Source organism: Protomyctophum parallelum (assembly GCF_964188405.1).
Source record: "Protomyctophum parallelum genome assembly, chromosome: 1".
Classification (NCBI taxonomy): Eukaryota; Metazoa; Chordata; class Actinopteri; order Myctophiformes; family Myctophidae; genus Protomyctophum; species Protomyctophum parallelum.
This window is the reverse complement of record NC_139697.1, coordinates 24,672,039-24,696,135: the sequence shown is the minus strand read 5'-3', so window position 1 is coordinate 24,696,135 and position 24,097 is coordinate 24,672,039. Positions and strand designations below refer to the sequence as shown.

The 24,097-nt window shown below is 42.5% G+C and overlaps 2 protein-coding genes across 2 annotated transcripts in view; both read right to left on the bottom strand.

Moving 5' to 3' along the window:
- Positions 1-818: 818 nt before the first annotated feature.
- vps45 (vacuolar protein sorting 45 homolog) lies at positions 819-11,983 on the bottom strand. The gene is made up of 15 exons (XM_083783786.1): positions 11,764-11,983; positions 11,042-11,176; positions 10,847-10,907; positions 10,384-10,463; positions 9,090-9,158; positions 7,977-8,114; positions 6,354-6,464; positions 5,792-5,926; positions 5,538-5,651; positions 4,227-4,394; positions 3,776-3,934; positions 3,181-3,288; positions 2,420-2,541; positions 1,709-1,840; positions 819-1,576 (listed from the first exon to the last, which is right to left on the bottom strand). Exons 1-15 carry the CDS (start codon positions 11,854-11,856, stop codon positions 1,501-1,503), a joined length of 1,701 nt encoding a protein of 566 aa, XP_083639912.1. The 5' UTR covers positions 11,857-11,983; the 3' UTR covers positions 819-1,500.
- Positions 11,984-14,351: 2,368 nt separating this feature from the next.
- The window catches only part of pogza (pogo transposable element derived with ZNF domain a), a 43,500-nt gene continuing 33,754 nt past the window's right edge, over positions 14,352-24,097 (bottom strand). The window contains exons 20-27 of the mRNA XM_083772022.1: positions 22,866-22,960; positions 21,813-22,024; positions 20,900-21,142; positions 19,241-19,465; positions 17,113-17,409; positions 16,538-16,732; positions 14,968-15,098; positions 14,352-14,489 (exon numbers count right to left, since the gene is read on the bottom strand). Coding sequence (XP_083628148.1) covers positions 14,396-14,489; positions 14,968-15,098; positions 16,538-16,732; positions 17,113-17,409; positions 19,241-19,465; positions 20,900-21,142; positions 21,813-22,024; positions 22,866-22,960 — 1,492 coding nt within the window. The 3' untranslated portion in view covers positions 14,352-14,395. The remainder of the gene's footprint in view (positions 14,490-14,967; positions 15,099-16,537; positions 16,733-17,112; positions 17,410-19,240; positions 19,466-20,899; positions 21,143-21,812; positions 22,025-22,865; positions 22,961-24,097) is intronic.

Below are 24,097 nucleotides of genomic sequence, written 5' to 3'. Positions count from 1 at the left end.
CACATTTTGGTGGCATAGGAGCGAAAATAATTTAGTCCCTTGTTTGTGCCGAATCTGGGTTGTACATGGTTTGTTGCACTCCCTCTGGTGTTGTGGGTGTGGACTTCGTTTACATTAAGGAAGTATTTAGACAGGTACATGGGTATCTTGGTGGTGTATCGAATCTTGTGGACCAGACCCATTGCAAGATGCTGTACTCTGTCGTCGACCCTAAGCCATCCCAGCCTGTCAAAGTGGGCAGGGGTGAGGTGGGTTCGGGGGGTGAGGCCAAGTAGGAGCCTGACCAGTTTGTTTTGGGAGGTCTGGAGCCTTGTTTTAAGGGCCTTTGAGGTGCTGTGGTACCAAGAGGTGCAGTTTTAAGTGGTGGAACTAAGAAGTATAGATTTTTTATGAGTAACAAAACCACACACATAAAATACATAAAGGCCTGTATGAAATTTTGACTTGAGTGAAAGTACAAAAACACCAAAATATTGCAGTTCTTGAGTAGCCTAAATGTTACTTTCAAAAACCGCAAGCCTACTAGTGACTTGTGTAAATTGTGTAATTATATTTTGCCACCAAAAAAATAATATATATATATATATATATATATATATATATAAATAAATAAAAATAAAATCATTGTCACTGTTGAGGAAACTCATGAATTTAAATGTCAGAGTGAGTGATTCACAGGGTGTCTTGCATGGTCAGATTAATATCAGGGATTTTCTTTTTCTTGTGGCAGATTCATCTGGTTTCCAGGCTAGAGCCTGGCAGAGTTTGTGTTGCGCCAGTGTAAAAAAACCAGAAATTAAGATGCGTAACACATCAGATTCAGTTCAGCGTTCATGTTTATTCATTAAAACGGATGTAATGTTTCTCCTTGAGAGAAGGTGAGACTCAACAACATCATTAGCTTGTCTTACGCAGGACATCTCAAACGGAAAGCCACTCAAAACAAAACAAACAAACCCACAATTACAATAGAATGCAATTATAATTCTGATGTTATATGTGCCGAGTGAAGTTCTTTAAAGACATAATCCATTTGAATTTGACCTGTGAAAACCCTGGTTATTCCGCTCTGCATATAACTCAACCAATAAAATTTATGTTAACTGTAATTTCTGAATTCTATCAGATTCCGAGTCGCTATCCAACAAACAGGAATGCAGGAATGGGCCCTAAACAGAACCTTTGTTAGTTCATTCAAAAATACACCAACATTTTGGGGGACATTATTGTGATTTTCATTTGACAAATTCCTAGCAATACCAAGAGTCTTTAGAGAGTGGTGTTGAGCAGACAGTTCTTTAAAAGAAAAAACATAAAACACACAAGAAGTCATCATTTCTCCATCACAGCGTCACAGAAACATTTGAGTCACCGTCAGGAGACGTGACATTGTCAAACCTTAACCACTTTATCACTGTGACCATGGTGACGAGAGAGGGAGATGGAGAGACAGAGCGATGTGGAATGTTAGCGTTTCTTCAGCAGTGTGTGTGTGTGTGTTCAGTGTCTGTATCTTCCTGCACCTTGTGTCCGCTCGCTCCCTGAACCCGATGCCAAAGTAACCTCCTCCAGAAAACTGAAGGAAAGACAGACAGACAGACAGACAGACAGACAGACTTACTAACTGTATCTTCCAGATGTGTTGTTTTAGCCACTAGGATAAACTGTGGAACAATAATGTGTGTGTATACTTCTTCTACATACTAACCTCTTAGTATTGTGTACGGTAGTGCCTCCCAGTACTATACGGATTCCAGGAATGGTTCTGTTGAGGTTATACACTGTCAGAGCCTCTTCGTACATTGCTCCACCAATCACAAACACTATGATGTCCTGAGGCCTATAGACACAGACGGACAGACGCACAGACACAATCAGTAATTATACAATTCCAGGTATCATTTTGAGTTGATTTCATCCGCTTGAGCCCTCTAGCATCCATGGGCTATATACTGTATGCACAACGGTGTGTTACCAGATGATACTAATGAAGGCTCTGTTCCATTCTGGTCAAACAGAGTCAGGGTGCTGTTATTGTGCATGTTGGCTCACTGGAAACACTCTGGTACACCAGTGGGTCTCAAAGTGTACCTGTCTCTCAGAGTACTGGGTCCCAGGTAGGGTAATGGTACCTGTCTCTCAGAGTACTGGGTCCCAGGTAGGGTAATGGTACCTGTCTCTCAGAGTACTGGGTCCCAGGTAGGGTAATGGTACCTGTCTCTCAGAGTACTGGGTCCCAGGTAGGGTAATGGTACCTGTCTCTCAGAGTACTGGGTCCCAGGTAGGGTAATGGTACCTGTCTCTCAGAGTACTGGGTCCCAGGTAGGGTAATGGTACCTGTCTCTCAGAGTACTGGGTCCCAGGTAGGGTAATGGTACCTGTCTCTCAGAGTACTGGGTCCCAGGTAGGGTAATGGTACCTGTCTCTCAGAGTACTGGGTCCCAGGTAGGGGTACTGGCTGTCCTTGAGTCGCCCTTTGATCAACTGGTCCAGGGTGTCATGGAGGAGAGGCTGGTGCTGCGTGTACACGTTTTCAACTCCCTGCGCGTACACACACACACACACACACACACACACACACACACACACACACACACACACACACACACACACACACACACACACACACACACACACACACACACACACACACACACACACACACACACACACACACACACACACACACACACACACACACACACACACACACCAAGCAATTTGTTTTCTATTCATAGAGACCACGTTGGTCTAATGACATAAAAAAAATATCACACCCGTGTGAAGTGAGGGGCGCTTTACCAACCCTTATCATCTTACATCATCGCGATATCAAAACATAACATGCATATGCCGATTTGCTCAGTGACAGACAAAACAAACATTAAACTCTCTTCATTGTTAATGGCATTTAATGTTTGTGTCAGTGACAAAACCAACATCAAACTCTGTCCATTGTCAATGGCGTTTTTAATGTTTGTCTAGACAAGACAAACATTAAACCTGTATATAGGAGGGGCTAGCGCCACCTAAGAAATAAAGTGATTTGGCCAGTCCCTTGTGCCAGTACCAATTATTACCGTGTGCACCTATTTGAGGGTATTTAGGGCCAACAATGTAGTGTGTGTGTGTGTGTGTGTGCGTGCGTGTATGTTTATGTTCATGTGTGTGTGTGTTTACCTTGAGTCCTTTAAAGAACTGCTTGGTGATGGCAACGGCATCATTCGGGGTGATGAGGTCACTTCCTCTGACTCTCTTCCCTCCGTAATCAATAACAGACTGAACCATCTGATAACAAATGATGCAACCATTCATTATATTTTACTGTATACAGATGTATATATATATATCCGACGACACAACAACAACAATTGTAAGAACTAGGGATGCACGATTAATCGGTAGAATGATTGGAATTGGCCATAAAAATGCCATATCGGATCGGCCTAAAAATAATACAGATTATTTTAACGGTTTTCACAAGCAATTCTTTTTTTTAATTAAAAAACATTCTACATTTAATTTGTGTACTCATCTCACTCATTCAGTTGTGAAAACAGACACTTGGAAAAGAGTGTATGCTATTTATTGATTGATTGAATACTTTATTAACAGGCTTTAAGGGGCCAAGCCCCTATAGGGCCTATAGGCTTGTTTCCATTGTGGTCCTCCGTATAATATCGGAAATCGGTCAGATGTGACCCTGCAAACAATCGGAGATCGGATATCGGTCATAATCTCATAATCGCGCACCCCTAGTAAGAACGGTTCATACTCTGCGGTGGCGTTCTGAAACTCCCTTCCTGCTGAGGTCGTCCATCAGTGAGCTGAGGATGTTGTTACTGTGGCGTTCGTATCTCAGAGCGTACAGCATCACCAGCCTGACCGCATCCAGCTCAGAGACACGAGGGTTCTGCACCAACCGGCGCACATTCTGCACACACACACACACACACACACACACACACACACACACACAGTCAGTGCAGTGGGTAATATGGCACGTGTGTCTGTGTCTGCCACACTGCAATCTATCGTGTGTGTGTGTGTATATATTTGATCGATTGAATACTATTGGACAGGAATGTAAACAGCACGAGGTACAGTCATACATTTGGGCTAAAAAGACAACACAAAAAAGTACTGGGGACTTGTTTCCATATGTGGTCTACAGTATATCTCCTGTGTGTGTGTGTGTGTGTGTGTGTTAGCGTCTCTGCGAGTACCTGCTGTGCGTTGGAGTGGTCATTCTGACAGGCCAGTTCCTGCTCCGTCGCAGACACCTCCATCAGCTGTCTCTCGGACACCAGACGAGACAGTTCTCCCACCACCGTGACGTGTTTGGACACTGTGCCAGACATCTTCTTAAACTGAGGGTAGTTGTCTACAAACGCCTGCACACAGGACAGGAGAGGACAGGACGCGCAGAGACATGATGTGACCCAGTGTCATCTCCAGTGTTGTTTTCGGCGACGAAAAATGTTCGTCGACTACCTTTTTCCACTGACGAAAACTAAATGGAAACTAAAAAAAAACTAAGCTATGATGACTAAAATTAAGACTAAATAATATACTGACAATTTCGTCAACAAATAAAAACTAGACAAAAATGTTAGGAAGGGACTAGTGGACAAGAGATCCATCCAAGTCATTTTTATAATTGGTTGCATGCTGAAAGATCGACCAAAGGATCTTCTTCTTCTTCATAAACAGAAAAATCAAGTGACGGACGTCACGTAATCATAACACCAGAACTGCCAGCACTGGTCATTTAACACTCCCCGTTCCAAAAACGAACCTCAGTAAAAGACAGACAGCTACGTATCGATTAAATATCATTCTGGAACGTGTTACCAAACTTACCACCCCACATTAATATAACACAACATAAACTATCTTTCAAAAATATGCTCTAAAAGGACACACTTGTTACAGCTGACCACATGACCGGAATGTTATTCTTATTATGTTGTATTTAATGTTATGGAATTAATTGTAATTATGCATGTTCATGTATTTAATCTTGTTTTTTTTTTGTATGCATCTTATATGGACCCCAGGAAGAGAAGGATGTTTATTGCCCCCGGCATCAGCTAATAGGGATCCATTCAATAAACAATAAACTATTTTACCTGACCTGAAGAAGATCCATCTTTTGCTCTTTACCATCAGTGTTGTTTTTGGCAGCAAAATTTAATTTTCGTTTAGTCAAAGTCTTTGGAATGATGCTGTCGTAATGACTGATTTTACACTTTCTGAAAATAGCCGATCTACAATCCGCTACTTTCAGCATGCAACCAATTGTAAAATGACTTATACTGGATCTCTTGTCCACTAGTCCCTTCCTAACATTTTATTCTAGTTTTATTTGTTGACAAAATTGTCATGATATTTAGTCTTAGTTTTAGTCATCATAGCTTAGTTTTTATTTAGTTTCCCTCAGTGGAAAAAGGTAGTCGATGATTTTTCGTCGCCAAAAACAACACTGTTGGAGTGTCTACTGTATGTGTCTGCCTACATGTCTGGCTCTGTCTTACCTTCATATCAGAGATAGATTCCAGTCTCTGCTCGCCTTTGGGTTTTTTCTTTGCAAAATCTTCCATCAGGTTTTTTATGTTAGTGCCGATCTCGCCAAAGTTCAAATAGAGGTTCTACACGCGCACACGCACACACGCACACACACACACACACACACACACACACACACACACACACAAATATGAGCATAAATCTATACATGATCGTGTAGAATGAACACATGAGGCAGAACCATGTCAAAGACTTTGCGTACGTTGGCGTAGAACTCATCGTTGTCGGCAGACAGAACAACCTCCTTCAGGTCTTTGCTGATTCCAGGGACTCTGGACAGGTCGATTCTGTTGTTGTTGACACCCAGCAGCTCATGGACCATGGCCTGGTATGTCCACTAGAGGGCAGTAAGACAAAACACTATCAACTCCAGTCCAGAATAGAAAGTTTGGAGTGCAGAACTGGTCCAAATTCTTATTTTCATACATTACTATGTATGTATGTACTATTACTACATTACATTACTTATTACATAATTTGTAATGCATTAGAGGACTGTATGAAAAATTATATATATATTGACTGCATGAGTTCTTTTAGCAGGTTTAGCTTGTTCAACAGAGGAACAATATTAGCATGTTTTAGCGTGTTGACCCGGTTCAGAGGTGTGATATTAGCATGTTTTTAACATCTTTACCTGGTTCAACAGAGGGGTGATATTAGCATGTTTACCTGGTTCAACAGAGGGGTGATATTAGCATGTTTTTAACATGTTTAACTGGTTCAACAGAGGGGTGATATTAGCATGTTTTTAACATGTTTACCTGGTTCAACAGAGGGGTTATGGCGTCATCGCTGCGGTCGAGGATTAGCAGTAGAGGAGGAACTTCTGTCTTTCTGAAGTCAAACAACTCATACTCCTTAGTGATGATTTGCTGCGGGAGAAACACACATTTCAACATTGGTGTGGCGTGTGTTCTCTTACATTTTTTTGCCCACGATTTTTTAAACCCATTTTTTCACCCAATGTCAATAGCGCTACACTCCCTCTGCCAACCTGGGAGAGCATTGGACTGCCTCATGCTTCCTTCAATACATGAAGAGTCCAAGCTGCTTCTTTTCACCTGACAGGGGGGAGTTTCCCTGGTTGGACGTAGCGTGTGGGAAGGAAGGAACTCGTTATTCAAACCAGTTCCTTTCCCCTCCATCAGGCGCTCCGGCGGGCCAGGGGGAGGCAGTTTAGACACCAGGATTACTGCATGTTTTTTGTGAGGGTACCTACCCTAGGGGACACGGGGAGAACATGCAAAATCCACACAGAAAGGCCCTTTCGCCAACCCCACTTACTATGGGCACTGATTACGCGGAGGAGAGAACACACCCCAGCACCCACAGCATCCCCAGCTGGAATCGAACCCAGGACCTAGCTGTGAGGCAGAGTCCTGCACCGGGTCGGATACCCGCGAATACCCCGTGGGTACCCGAGTGTGATGGGTGGGAACGGGCAGAAAATATACTAAGTTAACGGGTGTGGGTACGGGCGGGACGCAACGAAACACGGGTGGGTGACCTTTTTTAATCAGCGGACCCGCACTGCACAATGTTATAAACAGAAGCTGAGTTGGGGTTTTTCTCGACAGCGGAGAAGTTAAATCCGTCACATGCCCAAGGAATCGTTCACTGCTGGTTCCTTCATAATGGCGTTCTGTTTCTGCTGCTTCCCTGTGCTACTTTATTGTTGCATAGCAGTGACATCAGTGCTCATCAGCGCGTTCACTCGCACTGATGAAACACCAAGGGATTATAATGCCAACATTCAACACAAGATGTAAAGCTATTAAACCCAGGTAATGTTGGCCTAATGCATCACTCTGTCTAAGTGTAAATAAAGTTAAAAAGATTAGCCTGATGAGTGATGACCGTGTTTGAAACAGCCTTGGATCAAGACGGTCGACTCATCAGGCTAATCTTTTTTTTATCATCCTCTCCTTGTTGATATATTATGCCAATATGCCATTTAGGTCGAAATCATGATATAACTTTATGTTGTGATAATAAGCAGCAGTAGCCTCAGTCAGCTACATGTTTTCCGTTCCGTGTGCAACGCCCTGCCACCGCCCACCACCACCACATGCGGTGTTGGATGAAATAAAGTCAATGATAGCTATCGGTGCCTGTGATACGAACGGGTAACGGTTACGGGGCGGGTAACGGGTCCAATTTTTGACGGGCGGGCAGATCTGGTTTCGAGTTTTATATAAATCACGGGTAACGGGCGGGTTGCGGAACTGATGATTGACTGGCAGGGCGGGTGCGGGTTTAGAAAATTGGACCCGTGCAGGACTGTGAGGCCACAGTGTTACCAACTGCGCCACCATAACCCCTGGCATGTGTATATTTGAGTGTGTCAAAGTGTGTGTGTGTGTGTGTGTGTGTGTGTGCGCTACCTTAACACTCTCAGCCAGTCTCTTGGTCAGGTCAGAGGACAGCTGGTATCTGATCATGGGACATTTCTTCAAGGCCAGCAGTACGGACGTCAAACCCTGGGTGGACCTCATCAGCATGGACGGCTCCCAGCTACGACCCTGAACATACATGGAAAAAAGAAGAAAAATAAATATACCGTACAGTATGACGCCAGGTTCAAAGTAAAAAAAAACCTGGGGCAGGGGTGTACAAACCTTTTTCAAAGGGGGCCATATTAGAAAATATTAAAACACCCAAGGGCCAACTACCGGTACATAATTTAGCTTCGGATTTAAACGATTCTATTTAACTATGCTCATCAATATTTAATATCAATGGTCTTTTGTCAGGTGTGTGCTGTGAACAAAAAGTGTCTTTGTTCAGCCTTATGACTGTCCAAATGTAACCAAGCAAGCAAGGTAAAAAAAAAAAAAAAAAAAAAAAAGAAAGAAAGAAATACAAGGAACAAGGAACACTGACAAAGTACAGTATACTCTGGGAAATGTCCAGGTTAAAAAACTTGAATGTAAAAATGTCCCATACTGTTGGGCGGGCCCGTTCATAATACAATTCAGGTATGAAGCTTCACACTTTGGACACAGCTGCCTTAGGGTTAACAAACAAGAGCCGCCAAATCTTTGTGTGACAGGATATTTATTTTTACATTAACCACTTGAACCCTATATTCTGAGGGGAACATAAACCTTGCAGAAGTGCTTGTAGATTGGCTATTCTTTTGGCAAAGACTCAAAACAGAGCAAACCAAGTACAAAGTGAAAGGTCAAGTTCACCAAGTATTGACAGTTTAAGTCAAGGGTCGGCAACAGGCAGCCCGCAGGCCGAAATTGGCCCGTCGGAAATGGTTTCTGGCCCGTCTTGCTACAAGCTCACGATGCGACATGCTGAATGTTCACCTATTTTGGCCAAATCTTCCCCTATTATGACATGTCAAGAACAGAGACACTAGAGTTAGCGTGATAAACAACTTCCCAACAAACCCATTTTATACTTTTGTCATACAAACGCTTAATTTGCAGCTTGTGAATGTACAGTAAGAGCCATGTTTGAGTGATTGTGCAGCCGTGTGACATTACCCTGGTCACTCCTTGTAGGTTGAGAGAGAACAGATGAGGATTCACTGCAATGAAGTCTCCATAGAACTCCTACAACACAACACGATGCACACACCGTTAACACAATCACTGAATAAAACAAAATAAATGACAAAATGCTATGGTTACAGTATGTTTTAGGTATCATCATTATTCTAAACAAAATGTTGCTGCAGTTCTACATACAGCCAACAAGTTGAAGAAATCACAGATTGTGGCTTTAACTTTTGGTTTTATGACATTTATGAGAACATTCATATTCATGGCAAATGCTTCTTCTGAACATGCCAGTATGAAAATTTAAAAGGTGTCACTAGATATTGCACGTAGACCCATAAATAACTAAAAGCTGATTGCTGTTGGTACAAAAAGTGCTCTTGAATAGTTTGTTCTTACATGTCACAGAACGAAACAGGTTCTTGCGACCACTTTTCTGGTCTGCCAAGGTATTTGTGGAGAGGATGACTCACATTATTACATTATGGCACGCATCTTATGTTGTGTGCATCTCTCCACAACAGACTCAAGTGTGAGTCAGGCATCTTCACCAGTTTGTTTAGCCGCTTGGCATCCTTGTCCGTCACACTGCGAGAACTTAGTGACCTCGCCCTAAAGCGCATTTACTATGACAACAGGGATCTCCATCCCTGATGATGTCACGAGACCTGGGCACCATATTTGGGGGCTTTTCCCATTTAGGTGGATTTTGAGTGACGGACAAAAAACATACAATTTCATAGTAAATGCGATCTGCGGTCGTAATAACACTGTTAACACAATATACGCAACATAATGCACAATGATGTAAATAGGTTTTCAATGTAATGAGTCCCGGGATGCAGGGATGGTCTTTTAGAAATGAGTCCCAGGGACATTTTATGAGTCCCACTACAACGACGTTAGGAGTCATATTTTGCCATTTTTACAAATTGCAGCATTTAACTCCCATTTCATTTTATATGGTTATAATGAAGAATGTTCATAATTCATGAAGAAATGATTATTATAACTAAAGCTAGCAAAATAAACTAGAATTAAAAACAGTACAGTATTACAGTAGTGCATCCCATGGATGCAGAGGTCGTTGTTTTATTGCGTCCCTTAACTATAAACCCTATTTTATTTTAATCTCTGCACACTGTTAATACAATGCATGCATGCATCACACAGCACAAAACCTACAACAACACAACATCTAAAATAATGCAAAAAAAGTAAACAGTCAATAGAATACACAACACGATACATATCGTTACGAGTACGTGTGTATCTTCACCTGTACTTCTGCAACCACTTCCTGTTCATCAGCCTCCGCCAACGTCTTGATCTCACTTTTACTGATGACATTACTGAAGTCTGTAATCAAACAGTCGCACAATACATCAGTATCATCAGATAGTATTTTTTATGATCACTATATCATCACTGTGTTATGATTATAATATCACCAAATATCATCGTAATATTACACTATATCATAATAGTATTATATTAATTCGACCAACAATGCCAATACAAAGTTAGTTTTGGTTCCACGAAACGTTGTGTTTATTTTACTGGTGTGTAAACATTCAAAATGTGTGTTTGGGTTCAGATAACAGTGATGAGCACTGTAATTATTTCACAAATGAGGTCTGGAACTCTGGATCTAAGTAAAATCTAAAAAACAGATCGCACAACAGATAAAGAATCAAACAAAAAGGTTTAGTTTCAGCCATTTAGAAAGAGAGCGTGCTTACAGATGAAGTAAACACTGTATTTGGGTCTTCTCAACTCCTGGATCAAGTTCTCAACATTCTCCTGTAGGACACATACATAGAATAGAATATAATGAGAGAGGGGAGTGCAATAGTTTACAGTAGAAAATACCTTTCTATGGTGATTCGGTTCCTACAAACAAACACCACCAAGGGATTCAATATAAATTACAGTACCTTGGTGGGTCGTAGGAAGCAGAGCGCTTTGAGATGCTTCATGTTGTCTCTGTTCTGAGAGTCGATCCTCTCAAACAGATAAACCTCCTTCTGCAAGATCTCTGACTGAGTGTAGACCATGCTCACTATGCTGGTCTGGAACACACACACACACACACACACACACACACACACACACACACACACACACACAATGGGTTAAGAGTTTCAAAGCGCATAACATCTTTCTTCTATCCTATTAGCCATCAATTATGATTAATTATTCATTTATAACACACTTATTCTTTGAGGGGGTCCCATGCAGTGGGTCCCCAGCTATCTGACCGTCACCCTTTGTAACTCTGAGAGCATACAAAATTTACAAATGGAAATTATGGAATTTGTTCAAATTAACAGCTCTGGAAAATGGGAATTTTACAATATAGCCTAATTGGGTCCCAGAGTTATAAAATAAAAAATAGTATCAAATGCGTGTCTGTGGTCTGATGCATATCAAACTGCATGGAGGTCCGAATGTTTTGGTAAACTATACCCACGTACGATACTGAACTATGAGAGCAAACCAGCTGAACGGAGGACAGGTTGTTGTGGTATTAAAATAAAGAAATGACATTGACAGTATAAAGACATATGAATTAAATAAAGACATGACATCAATAACAAAAAAATATAAAAAAGGATATGACATTAACAACATATAAATGCATGTCCTCCTCACTCACCGTCTCTTTATCCATTAGCAGAACCTTCATTCCAGGCCCGCTGTTCTCAATCATCTTGGAGACATACTGCTTCACTGCTAGAGTCACATTCATGGTTATATATGAACCTCTAATAACACCTTTAAAATGGAAGATGTGCTGTTTTTGTTTTATCTGCTTTTCTATCAATGATGTTGACAAACATCAGCTGATCATCTGCGGAGGAAATGGGAGAAGGGACGCAGGCTATGCTTCCGGGCGCGTGACGTCAGCACGCACAGCCGACGACACTGACGCCTGGCGTTGTCTGGCGTCATCTAGAGGCCATGTTGGTGCATTGCTCCCGATCTTATTTGTAACGGTGTAATAATGGAACACACGTGTTCTCCTTTTACCCATTTCGACTTGACAGATAGATTCTACAAATGTCTTCTAAATCCTGAAAGTTTTCTAAAATAAAACCTATGTGTCTATGTCAGTGGTGCAATTTCATGTCAAGAAACACCAGAATTATCTGTATTTGGCAGCCGACCTCCATCTGAAAATAATAAAATATATACTATTACCACCCAGAAGCAAAGATTTGAGTTAACTGAAAGAATATAAATTAAAAGATTTGCGCCACATTTTAACGATTTTTCAAAAATAGCAGACCTGCAAGCTTGTAGCGCGGCACTCGGTGCCGCGCTATGAGCTTGTAGATCTGTTAATAAAGCAACTGTTAATAAAGTATTCAATGAATCAATGAAACCTGTCCCAGAATACCTGAGAGGTCTGGATGTTTCATGATATAGCACTGACTGCACAACAATCAGGAATGCATCTTGGCACCACACAATCAATGGAAGATGTATGATATATTATGTAAAGGCACCGTTACATACTGAACATGAATGCACTGACAAGTCCTTTAATCCTAAATCTTAACGTGACTTTAAGGCAGACTTTGTCTCCAGGTGGTCCAGGTCCATGATTCCACGACTCCATGATTTCCGGTTTGGGTTGTCCGATTGAAGCCGATCACAGGCTTTTAATCGTTCTTTAGTAACAATGTTACTGAACTATAATAATTTGACATTTCAGCTGGGTCCCCCCCCTCGAAAATGATCTCCTAGGGGCAAAATCTGAAATCTGGTTGCTTTTGGTAGTTTGTGGTGAATTGTTCTACTCAGAACAATTCACTACAAACTACTCAGTAGAACAATTTACAAACTACCAAAACCAACCAGATTTCAGATACTGTCTGTCTAGTCACACTGCAAAACTAAAAGCTAAAATGACCACCACAACAAAGAGGAAAACTCAATGGACATGTTCATACAAAGTCAGTATAGCAGCATGTTTAATATGTATTATGAAACAATACATTTACAAACCATAGATGGGACACTGGTCAGCTCCCAGTGACAATATCGGACTGTGGTTGCACGGGGCAGGCTCCACCATCCCAAACCCCACACAGCTCTGTTAGTATAACCAGCAAAGAGACCCATGAACATCGGGGGCTTCATAGAAAGCTCTTATATTATAAACAAATAGTTATCAAGTATGAGATAAAACATACATCAATATTCATATACAATGATATACCAACATTGATTGTTGCGTTTGTTGTGTGTGTGTTTGGTGAAATGTTTGGGTGCACCGCAAGGACTCATGCAAAGCATATTTAAAATGTGCACAGAAAACATTCCCTTTATTTGTGATGGGTTTTAGGAAGTGACTCGATTCTGTTCAACAGCAGCGATCATGGCAACGTGTCTGTGGAGATTCTCTTCTATATTTAGTATAGCCTCGGTATGCAGGCCTTTATCTTTCGTTCGCATTCGTCTCAAAAAGAAAAGCCTTGGGAAACGAGACACATTTCCTGGTCTAGGAGTGGTAGTTAACTACAGTGCAGGCCAGGGGGGGAGTCGCTCCTAATTTGGTGACGTCAGTGTTGTCGTTGCTGTTTTCTACTAGGGAGGGTAGAGGAGGGGCGGAGGAGAGCAGGGGGCGAGGGCGGGCGCTCAGATCGGAGAACCAATATGATCCAGTGCCGTGATCCTGGCGGCACCCGCCCCTCTATACCAGACGTCACGGTGGCCTGGCCAGGCTGCATTTAGTATGACTGAAGCTAGTATACCTATCTGAAACTAAGCCACAGAGACAGTAGTCTTTGTGGGCTTAGTATCAGATAAGGTTCTCAGAACCTAATTTGGGTCCTGCTCAACTCTAACACAACTTATAAGTTGTACAATGACTAAGAAAAACTGCAAACATAGCAGATCATCAAATAGTGTTGAAGCTTATAGACAGATTTCCTTTTTTTAATTACAGTATCTCTTTCCCATATCCGTATATATACGGACCCCGACACTAGGGGATTGAAAATATAATCACTGCGTAAAGCAGTTGAAAAGAGGATTTTCAAACGTCCATAAGTCGGTTCTGTTCATAATGGAAACGCAAACAAAAACCCCGAAAAACTAAAACGTCACAGAACGCCACGTGTTCTGGTAATTCCAGGTTATGGAACGATCTGGGTTACCCTTTGTAGTAAAAAACAGCCGTCAGCTGCATAGTGTCTGTCTCTCTCCTACATTGTCTTTTTCTCAGCTTTTCTGTTGTCCGTCTGTCTGTCACACTGTCTCGTCCCAGGGCCTCTTGCGGGTCAGTCAATCAGAGCTTGGGTTAGAGTTTGGATCATCTCATTTGCTCCCTCTAGCTCCATCTTTCCGGGCGTAGCCAACACCATAGCGAATGACCTGATGGATGAAGTGGGTCATCATGGAAAGTTAGAGTTCATTGAAATATCAGTAATCAAAGTACAGGATCAGAGCTACACAATGAGTGCACCATATTGAATTAGCGTTATCTGAAAACGGAAGTTCTGAGGATTTAAGCTGCATTTTTTACAAGGAATGTCACACTTTCTCAGCACAAAATGTATCTTTGGAAAAATAGGTTATGCTTTGAACTGATTATGCTATTCATACTTGAAGATTCTAAATCTGGCTTAAAGAACCAAAAACAGTTCAAATATAGTTTTTGAGATCTTTTGCAAAACCTACCCTCCCACGGGGCAGCACACCTAAACCTAACCCTAACCCATGTCTAACCAATGACTAAACTAAGTATGCACTCCTATCATACAAGTGTGTTGCGGAAGGAGCAGCGAAGGAACGGTTTGGGATATACAAGGTTTCTGCCCCGCATGACAGTGACGATATATAAACCAGGTACCTGCGTATAATCTCTTGATGATCCGACAGAGCTGAGGCCACCTCACTGACCCAACAGCACAGAGTCAGAACCAGCTGCTCTATAGTCAAACCTTCAACCCCTCCATAAGATAATAGCTGACTCCAACGAGCCTGCAGGAGAGAGAGAGAGAGATACACGTTGGACAACACAGACGGACTCATGATGTATGGACAGAGAGTACTCACTGGACATATATAGATACAGATATTTATAACAGTTTTTAAAATGTTGTACATTTTTAACTGTTATTTACAATTTCGTATAGATCAATAAATCGTATAGATCAAATTGATTTTTGAGCGGTGGCACACCGTCCCCAACATCTTTGTGTGTCCCTATGTCTATGTACAGTACAGTTGCGACTCGAGTACAGTAAGAGAAGAGTAGAGTACAGTATGAGTACAGACAATTACAGTAAAGTTCCACCGCTCAGTTCAAACAGGTGTGATTTTTCATATAATCCACTGAATTGATTAGTCTGATTAAAAAGTAACCCTGTATTTTACAGTACTTTCAATCATCCAAGTGTAAAAAGAAGGGGTGAACAAAAAAAACCCCAAGACAACTCCGTTCAGTAAAGTTTAACAGGTTCGCTACAGCACCCGCTAAACCCGTCTTTTTTCCCCATTGTCCCGCTATTTGTTTTATATTTGTTTAATTCTCAGTTTTTTGATAACTTTCAAGAAATACCGGCTTTGTTGCGGACATCGTGACGAGGACGACGCTTAATGATGACGTAACTGGAAATCGACCTATCACTGGCTTGCAAGGGCTTCTGGGAAACTGAGTTCAATGCAAGTCAACAGGGTTTCATAGCGGCATACATCCGCCATTGCTCTGTGTTGTTGTTTAGCATAGCTCCAGGGGAATATGTTTCGACTCGGTAACAAACGATGGGACTATTTCCAGCAGGATTTTCATGATATGGAGGTACAAATACGATGCCTTGATTCTTCAAAGGCTAGTGTAAACATCGGCACTGAAAGGGAGTTATTATAATGATTTATAATGCAGTAAAGGTGTTAAAAAGCCTTTATTTCCATGGCTCAGCTAAGCAAAATGTAAAAAAACTAAACCACGCAGGTTTTGTCTATGAAGCCTCACTGTGTGTCACATTGTGACAGCTAGGAGATGAGCTATAGCCTAGTTTCACTATATTAAAAAAACCAATGTTCATTCATTGGGCGACTGTGGCTCAGGAGGTAGAGCAGGTCGCCCAATGATCCGTGGGTCGGTGGTTCGAATCCCGGCTCTTCCTGTCTACATGTCGAAGTGTCCTTGAGCAAGACACTGAACCACAAATTGCTCCCGATGTGCTGGTTGGTTGGTACCTTGCATGGATTCCGCCGCAATCGGTGTATGAATGTGTGCGTGAATGGGTGAATGTAATGCACTATGTAAAGCGCCTTGGATAAAGGCACTATATAAATGCACCATTTACTATTTAATTTTCCATTAATCGTAATCGAGGCTCAAAGGATCAAATAATTGCGATATTGATATATTGAAGTCATATCACAGACAGACAGAGAGACAGACAGACAGGTACCTGAAGGAATTCCCTGACAACAGGAGTAATGCAGACATCCAGCGGCTGCAGACGGGAAGAACAGCCAATAGGAATGACCACTGGAGCGGTGTGGGAGGAGCTTAGAGTGGACAGGAAGTGGTCATCCAGGTGACCTCGATGAGTGTCCATGATCAACACACCTCTGCTATGATTGGACATGTGAGGGCCCCATACCTGCAGGCGCACACACACACACACACACACACACACACACACACACACACACACACACACACACAATTATAAACTACTAATGAACTAATTAAATGACAAAAATTTGATGTGAAATATACACACATTGTGTGAACATAACATTTTTTTACCAATATTGACCAAACTGCGGGTTCTTGAAATTAAGATGTTTGAGAACTAGTCAGACCTAGTAACTAGTCAGAAAAGGGGAACCAACATGGTGGCACGATGACCAAAGCTTGCTGCGGCCACTCACATATAGATTTATACACTGACATTTGCACTCTCTCTCTCTATCTCTTAGGAGAACGCAATTTCATTTTCTCAATGCTTGCAAACGTAAATCTAAACTAGCACTATACCTTTTGGTGCCAGAGGTCCAGCCTGTGTCGCTCTGTGAATCCTCTGTCAGCCAGCAGGGTGATGTTGGTCGGGAAGCCCTTTGGGAGGACGGGGCTGGCCCCAGCGTAGAAGACGACGGGAGAGAAGCAGGTTCCGTCCGCCAGTCCCGACAGCATGATGTCCACCAGGGGAGGAGTGTCCGCCTGCGAGGAGAACAGGCTGAAGGCCGCTGAGGAGGACGTCAGGCGGCCCAGGTCGATGAAGATACTGAGCTCGTCCAGGTAGCCCACAGCACCGGGAGGCAAGCCAGTCTGCAACTGCATGGATTGACCACGAAACCCGTTAAGACCTGAGGGCGATTCTACAATATACGCCGTTTTGGAAATAAGTCGTCCTACTTCCGGGCCTCTTCCGACTTGCTTTACAGGTGTTACCGATGACACTAATTAAGGCTCTCTTCCATATAGTGTACAGTGGTTGTCAAACCTTTTAGTTTCAAGGTACGGGAACATTTGGAACCCACTCAAGGACACTTTGAGAACCACTGCTGTAGCAGAGTGAATCCAGTGAGCCAACATGCACAATAGCAGCACGCTGACACTGTTTGACCAGAATGGCAGAGCGTACATTTAATTAGTATCATCTCTAACTTAATTGTTGGCCTATCCTTCTGCAATGTACTCCTTGCTTTTCATGCATGCATGCTGCCGTTCACTGCCCTGTTTAGCAAGCAACATTATGCCCCCCGGTTTTTGTACGAAACGGAAGGGGGGCGCTTTCAGAATAAAAGCTGCCATATCTGCCCGGCACCCCGAGCTCCTATTTTGAAAGAAATCCCTGGGCTGATTGTGTTTAATCTTTTATTTTATGTTTTTAGTGTTTTAAGGAAGATGCTTCTGAACATGTAATCTATTGCTAGTTTGTGATAAGTCAAAAACGACAACCTTCTTCTTTGTAATAAGAAACTGTACTGATTTGAACGTATTGCAAAATAACAAACTGGCCACTGCCATTCATTCACATAATAGACTGACTGCAATAGCGCGCGCATAGTGCAATGCCCGCTGGGAGTGGGAAGTACCGTAAAAAAAACCAATAGAGTGGCAGAACCGTAAGTACCAGAATAGTGCAATGCAAAAACAGAACACTTACAGTTTGACGAATTCAAATAGTCTTAAAATAACTTTAGTATCCTTTAATGTAGGGCTTGATTGACTTTGCCAGCAAAATATTTCAGGTTTAGGTTGTGCACAGAACATACAATTTACAATTGAGGCATTTAGCAGACGCTCTTAATCCAGAGCGATCTACAAGCTCACAAGACGTTGTGGCATGGAGCATTGCGAGTTGGAGACTGGCTATTTTCGGTGTGCGACAGGTGGCACAAAAATATATGTATTAAGTCAACCTTTAGAGAAAGAATTAAGAAATGTTTGAATCAGTCATGGCGACTGAGAAATGTAATCCATGGGTAGTGGAAACTAGTCGGTAACGTGTCATTGTTTTCCGACCGCTCATTAGTCCAACCCATTACTAACCCTAACCACACACGGAAGCCACGGGGTGAGTCTTAACCGGCCACATAGTCAGATTAACGGGATGTCGGACTAATGTGCAGTCCCCAACAGTGTTGATTTCGTCGACTAAAACTAAGACGAAAAATGTTCGTCGACTACCTTTTTTCACTGTCGAAAACTAAATGGAAACTAAATTAAAACTAAGCTATGACGACTAAAACTAAGACAAAATATACTGACAATTTCGTCAATAAATTAAAACTAGACTAAAATGTTTGGAAGCCACTAGTGGACAAGAGATCCAGTATACGTCATTTTGCACTTGTAAGCATGCTGAAAATAGACAAGCTGCAGCGCGACGCGTTGTGAGCTTGTAGATTGTGTAAAAGCAGTCATTACGATAGCATCAACGCCCACCAAAATACATTTTAGTCAACTAAATCAACTGTAGATTTAGTCGACCAGAAATAAAATCTTATGATATTTAGTCGACTAAAACTAGACTAACACTAAAACATTCTGGGTGACTAAAATGTGACTAAATGGAAGACATTCAAGAGACTAAAACTAAAATCGAAATTTGCTGCCAAAAAACAACACTGGTCAATCCGCCCGTCTGAATGTTTCTTGCCTGCTTTTGGAGGAAGAGTGTGAAGGTCTTTGCGTTCTCGCTCAGGTTTTTGGGAAGTGGTCTGTTTGGCCCCCGGCTGTCCGTCGTGGTGGTGAGAGGCTGCAGACTGAGGCTGTGGCTCAACATGAAGTTCACGGCCCAGCAGAAGGCCTCCCGCAGCGCACAGCTGGACGACTTCACGTATTTGGTGGCCGCTCGCATCAGGCTGTCCTCGCTGATACACAACTGCAACAACAAAATCATCTGGATCAACAGCACGCTCTCTTTTATTTATTTGAGTGGTGCAACCACTCCCTTACGGAGCTACAGTATGCGAGTGGGTGGCTGGGTGGGTGTCTGGGTCTGAGCACGAAAATAGCATGGTTGTTTTTCACCACCTGTGCGCAACCTAACACACACACAAACACGCACATATTAACTGTATATATGGTGATTTTGGGTGTGCCAGTACAGTACAGTACAGTACAGTACAGTAGAGGGTACAGTCAAAACCTGCCTGAGGGAGTCAAGTTTGTGTACAGGACTGACGGTGGGCTCTTTAACCTCAACAGGTTTAGGGCAAAAAGCCCTTACAGAGCCATTACATTACAGAGCTCCAGTACGCAGATGACAACACTCTAGTTGCTCATTCTGAAGCGGACCTCCAAAACATCTTTGGATGCTTTTGCTAGAGCCTACAGACTCCTAGGACTTGATATAAACATTAAAAAAAACTCAGATCCTGTACGAACCAGCTCCTGACACAACCTCCCAAGCCCCCACAATCTATGTGGAAAACAACACCCTGGAAAACGTGGATCAATTTGCATACCTTGGCAGTCTTCTTTCCACAAGAGCTGTCATTGATGCCGAGATTAACCACCGCATAGGGTGCGCCAGTGCAGCCTTTGCTAGGCTGAGGAAGAGAGTTTTTGAGAACAGGGACATCCAGACCAACACCAAGCTCCTCGTCTACCAAGCTGTAGTTCTGCCCACTCTGCTTTACGGGGCTGATAGCTGGACCACCTACAGCAGACATCTGAAGGCTCTGGAGCGATACCATCAGCGATGTCTCCGCAAGATCCTTAGGATCAGTTGGGAAGATAGGCGTACCAACACCAGCGTTCTGAAGGAAGCCAACATCCTCAGCTTCACCACAAACATCACTCGGCACCAGTTGCGATGGACAGGCCATGTCATCAAATGCTGTATGGACAGCTGAAGGAAGGTCAACGCACTCAAGGAGGGCAGAAAAAGAGGTACAAAGATAACATCAAAACTCAGAGAAAGTGCCACTTCAACCTCAACACCTGGGAGGAGGCTGCACTCCAGAGAGGCATGTTAGCAGGATGGTCCATGAAGACACAGCACAACAAGAAAAGGACCTCCACAGTGCCACAGAAACAAAAAGGCAACTGAGAAAGGAGAGACCAAGACGGCTCCTCACACCACCACCCCCATGACAACCATTCACATAAATTATGCACCCACTGCAACAGAGACTGTGGATCAAGGATTGGCCTCTTCCAGCACTTGAAGACCCACAGATGACCAGACCCACCGACAGGAGGACAACCATACTCGTTCCGAGTGATCACCGATGATGATGGTGTGTGTGTATGTGTGTGTGTGTGTGTGTGTGTGTGTGTGTGTGTGTGAGTGAGAGAGAGAGAGACCTACCTGTTGTTCTCTCTGTGTGAGGACCCATTCAGCCAGGTAGTCTGAATGCCAGGTGGAGGGTGCGTTGTCTTTGATGGTGTCCTCGATGTGTTGCAGAGTCCAGGCACGGATGAGCGCCGGATCGCTGCGGAAGTACTGGGCCGCCTGAGGCACTCCATTACACAGAGAATACAGAACCATCTGCAACTCTGACACCAACAGAGGAGGAGGACGTTGGGACCTGGTTGACCTCCTCTCTGAATCCTACAGGAGAGGAGGGGAGAGACCTCTGTAAATCCTTTTTCTGTTTCTGTTTTTTCTGAAAAAACCTATGTTTCTATATCAGCCGTTCTCAAACATTTTCATGTCAAGGACCCCCAAGCTTATATGTAATTGGCTGCTGACCCCCATCTGAAAAAAAACAACTTGAAAAAAAAACTTAAAAGAAAACTTTTTAAAGAAAATCTTAAAAACACACACACACATTATAGACACACTAAAAAAATCTTACCTTAACCCATTCTGACCTGAGATCAGATTCATACGAGGTTTCCACTGGACACACACTGGTCTGATTAACCCATTCTGACCTGAGATCAGATTCTAAAAATGTCAGTCGTTCTTCGATTTTTCAAAAATAGCAGACCTACAAGCTCGTAGCGTGCCACTCGGTGGCGTGCTATGAGCTTGTAGATCTGCTTTTTGTAAATAGCTAAAGCATGACGTAATGCTAACACCAAAATGGGTTCCCGTTCAGAATGGGTTAAAAAAACTTAACTTAAAAACAAATCTTAATCAAAAAACACTTAAAAAACCTTAACAAAGTACGTAATTGTTGTTATTGCAATTTACGAGCTGCGTTCACTTCCCGCGTTTGCGCGTCTTTCTTGTAGTATTACTTTTGAAAGGAGAATTATTAGAAGTAATGCATTACTTTTTTTGTGACGAGGACTTTAGAGGCCGTTTGGGGACTCCGGAACGTGAGGGTGATGGCTGATATGCCCACGGTGGGGAGGGGGGAAGGGGAGGGGTGAGTGTTGATTGACAGTTGAGGAGTGGCAGGACCAGCTGGTACTTGGATGGGGATGATAGATCCACCTCCTGGGTTGCTCCCTCTCTGCTCCTCTGACACATTGACAGCCATCGCTGAGAGAGAGAGAGAGAGAGAGAGAGAGAGAGAGAGAGAGAGAGAGAGAGAGAGAGAGAGAGAGAGAGAGAGAGAGAGAGAGAGAGAGAGAGAGAGAGAGAGAGAGAGAGAGAGAGAGACACACACACACACACACACACACACAGGTGTACAAAGGTTAAACAAACTAATTGATACCTTAATAAAATAGATTAATAATCAATCCCTATTTCGTGCATGTCATTTTAAGTTAATTTAGGCAATCTACAACTCATAGATAAGCCATTTTCACAATTTCCGCACAACATTATGCAACGCAGTATAAAATAACAATCATATTTAAGTGGTTAATTGATTCATCGATACAAAATGCAATTAAAAAGCACATTTCTCAATTATTTAACTAATTGAAACGGTAATCGATTGAATAATTGCTAATAAAACAATCGATAGTTGCAGCTCTACACACACAATTAACCAATTCTGGGCGGGAACCCCTCTTGGTGTTTTTAAGCATTATGTTATACTTTAGCCATTGAAAAATAGCAGATCTACAAGCTCATAGCATGGCACTCTGTACCGCGCTATGAGCTTGTAGTTCTGCTATTTTTGAAAAAAATCTTTGAATATATATTCTTTCAGAACAAACGTTTTTAACTCAAATCTTTGCTTCTGAGAGGTCCTGGAATTACATATTTAGTGATGGGGGTCGGTGCCCAATTACATATCATTTTTGGGGTCCTTGACCCCAAAAATGACAACCACTGATACAGAAACAGGATTTAGATTTTCTTTTTCAACGTCAGGCCTAAATGGCCTAAATAAAAAAGAATATACATAAACAAATGTGTGTTATGTTACCACGGTGACCAGGGTGTTCTGCAAGGTGATTGGCCATCATGTCTCCCGTTGTCGTCACATATGTACAAAACTGACATCCGAGTTTCCTTGGCAACCTGAAAATAAACCAAAATAGTACTACTGACTAATACAGCAATAATAATACAGAGAACTACTAAAATATTACTATTAATAATACAGAGCTAATACTAATACAGATACTACTAGTACTGCGATCAATAATAGTCTTACTACTGTACTATTAGTAATACTGTCACTAACTATTACTACTGCTATCAATAACAGTTACTTCTACTGCTATTAATAATATTATTACAACTACTGTACTATTATCAATAGAACGGTTACTGAAACTGTTACTATTAGTAGTATTGCTGATGGTGAGTCTCTGTGACTTTTGCAACTGAACAGACAAAAAACTGTCGGTATGTTTTTTTCTCACGTAAATCCACAGACCCTGACGTTCTTATCGAGGGTAGTAGTATTCAGGTAGTATCAGAATTTAAATATCTTGGAATTACATTAGACTCAAACTTGACATTACATGTTAAAAATGTAGCCAGTAAAACCAAATTCAAATATAGCTGCAAGCAGCGATAAGGCGGGACCAAGGAGATAGAGAGAGAGAGACAGAGAGAGAGAGGACAGAGAGTGTGGAGAGAGAGCGAGAGAGAGAGAGAGAGAGAGAGAGAGAGAGAGAGAGAGAGAGAGAGAGAGAGAGAGAGAGAGAGAGAGAGAGAGAGAGAGAGAGAGAGAGGGTGGAGACAAAGAGAGGAGAGAGAGAGAGGACAGATAGTGTGGAGACAGAGAGAGGACAGAGAGAGGACAGAGAGTATGGAGACAGAGAGAGGACAGAGAGAGGACAGAGTGTGGAGACAGAGAGAGGACAGAGAGAGGACAGATAGTGTGGAGACAGAGAGAGGACAGAGAGAGGACATAGAGAGGACAGAGAGTGTGGAGAGAGAGAGAGAGAGAGAGAGAGAGAGAGGGTGGAGACAAAGAGAGGGTGGAGACAGAGAGAGAGTGGAGAGAGAGCGAGAGAGACAGAGTGTGGAGACAGTGAGAGGACAGAGTGTGGAGACAGTGAGAGGACAGAGTGTGGAGACAGTGAGAGGACAGAGTGTGGAGACAGTGAGAGGACAGAGTGTGGAGACAGAGAGATGACAGAGAGTGTGGAGACAGAGAGATGACAGAGAGTGTGGAGACAGAGAGAGGACAGAGTGTGGAGACAG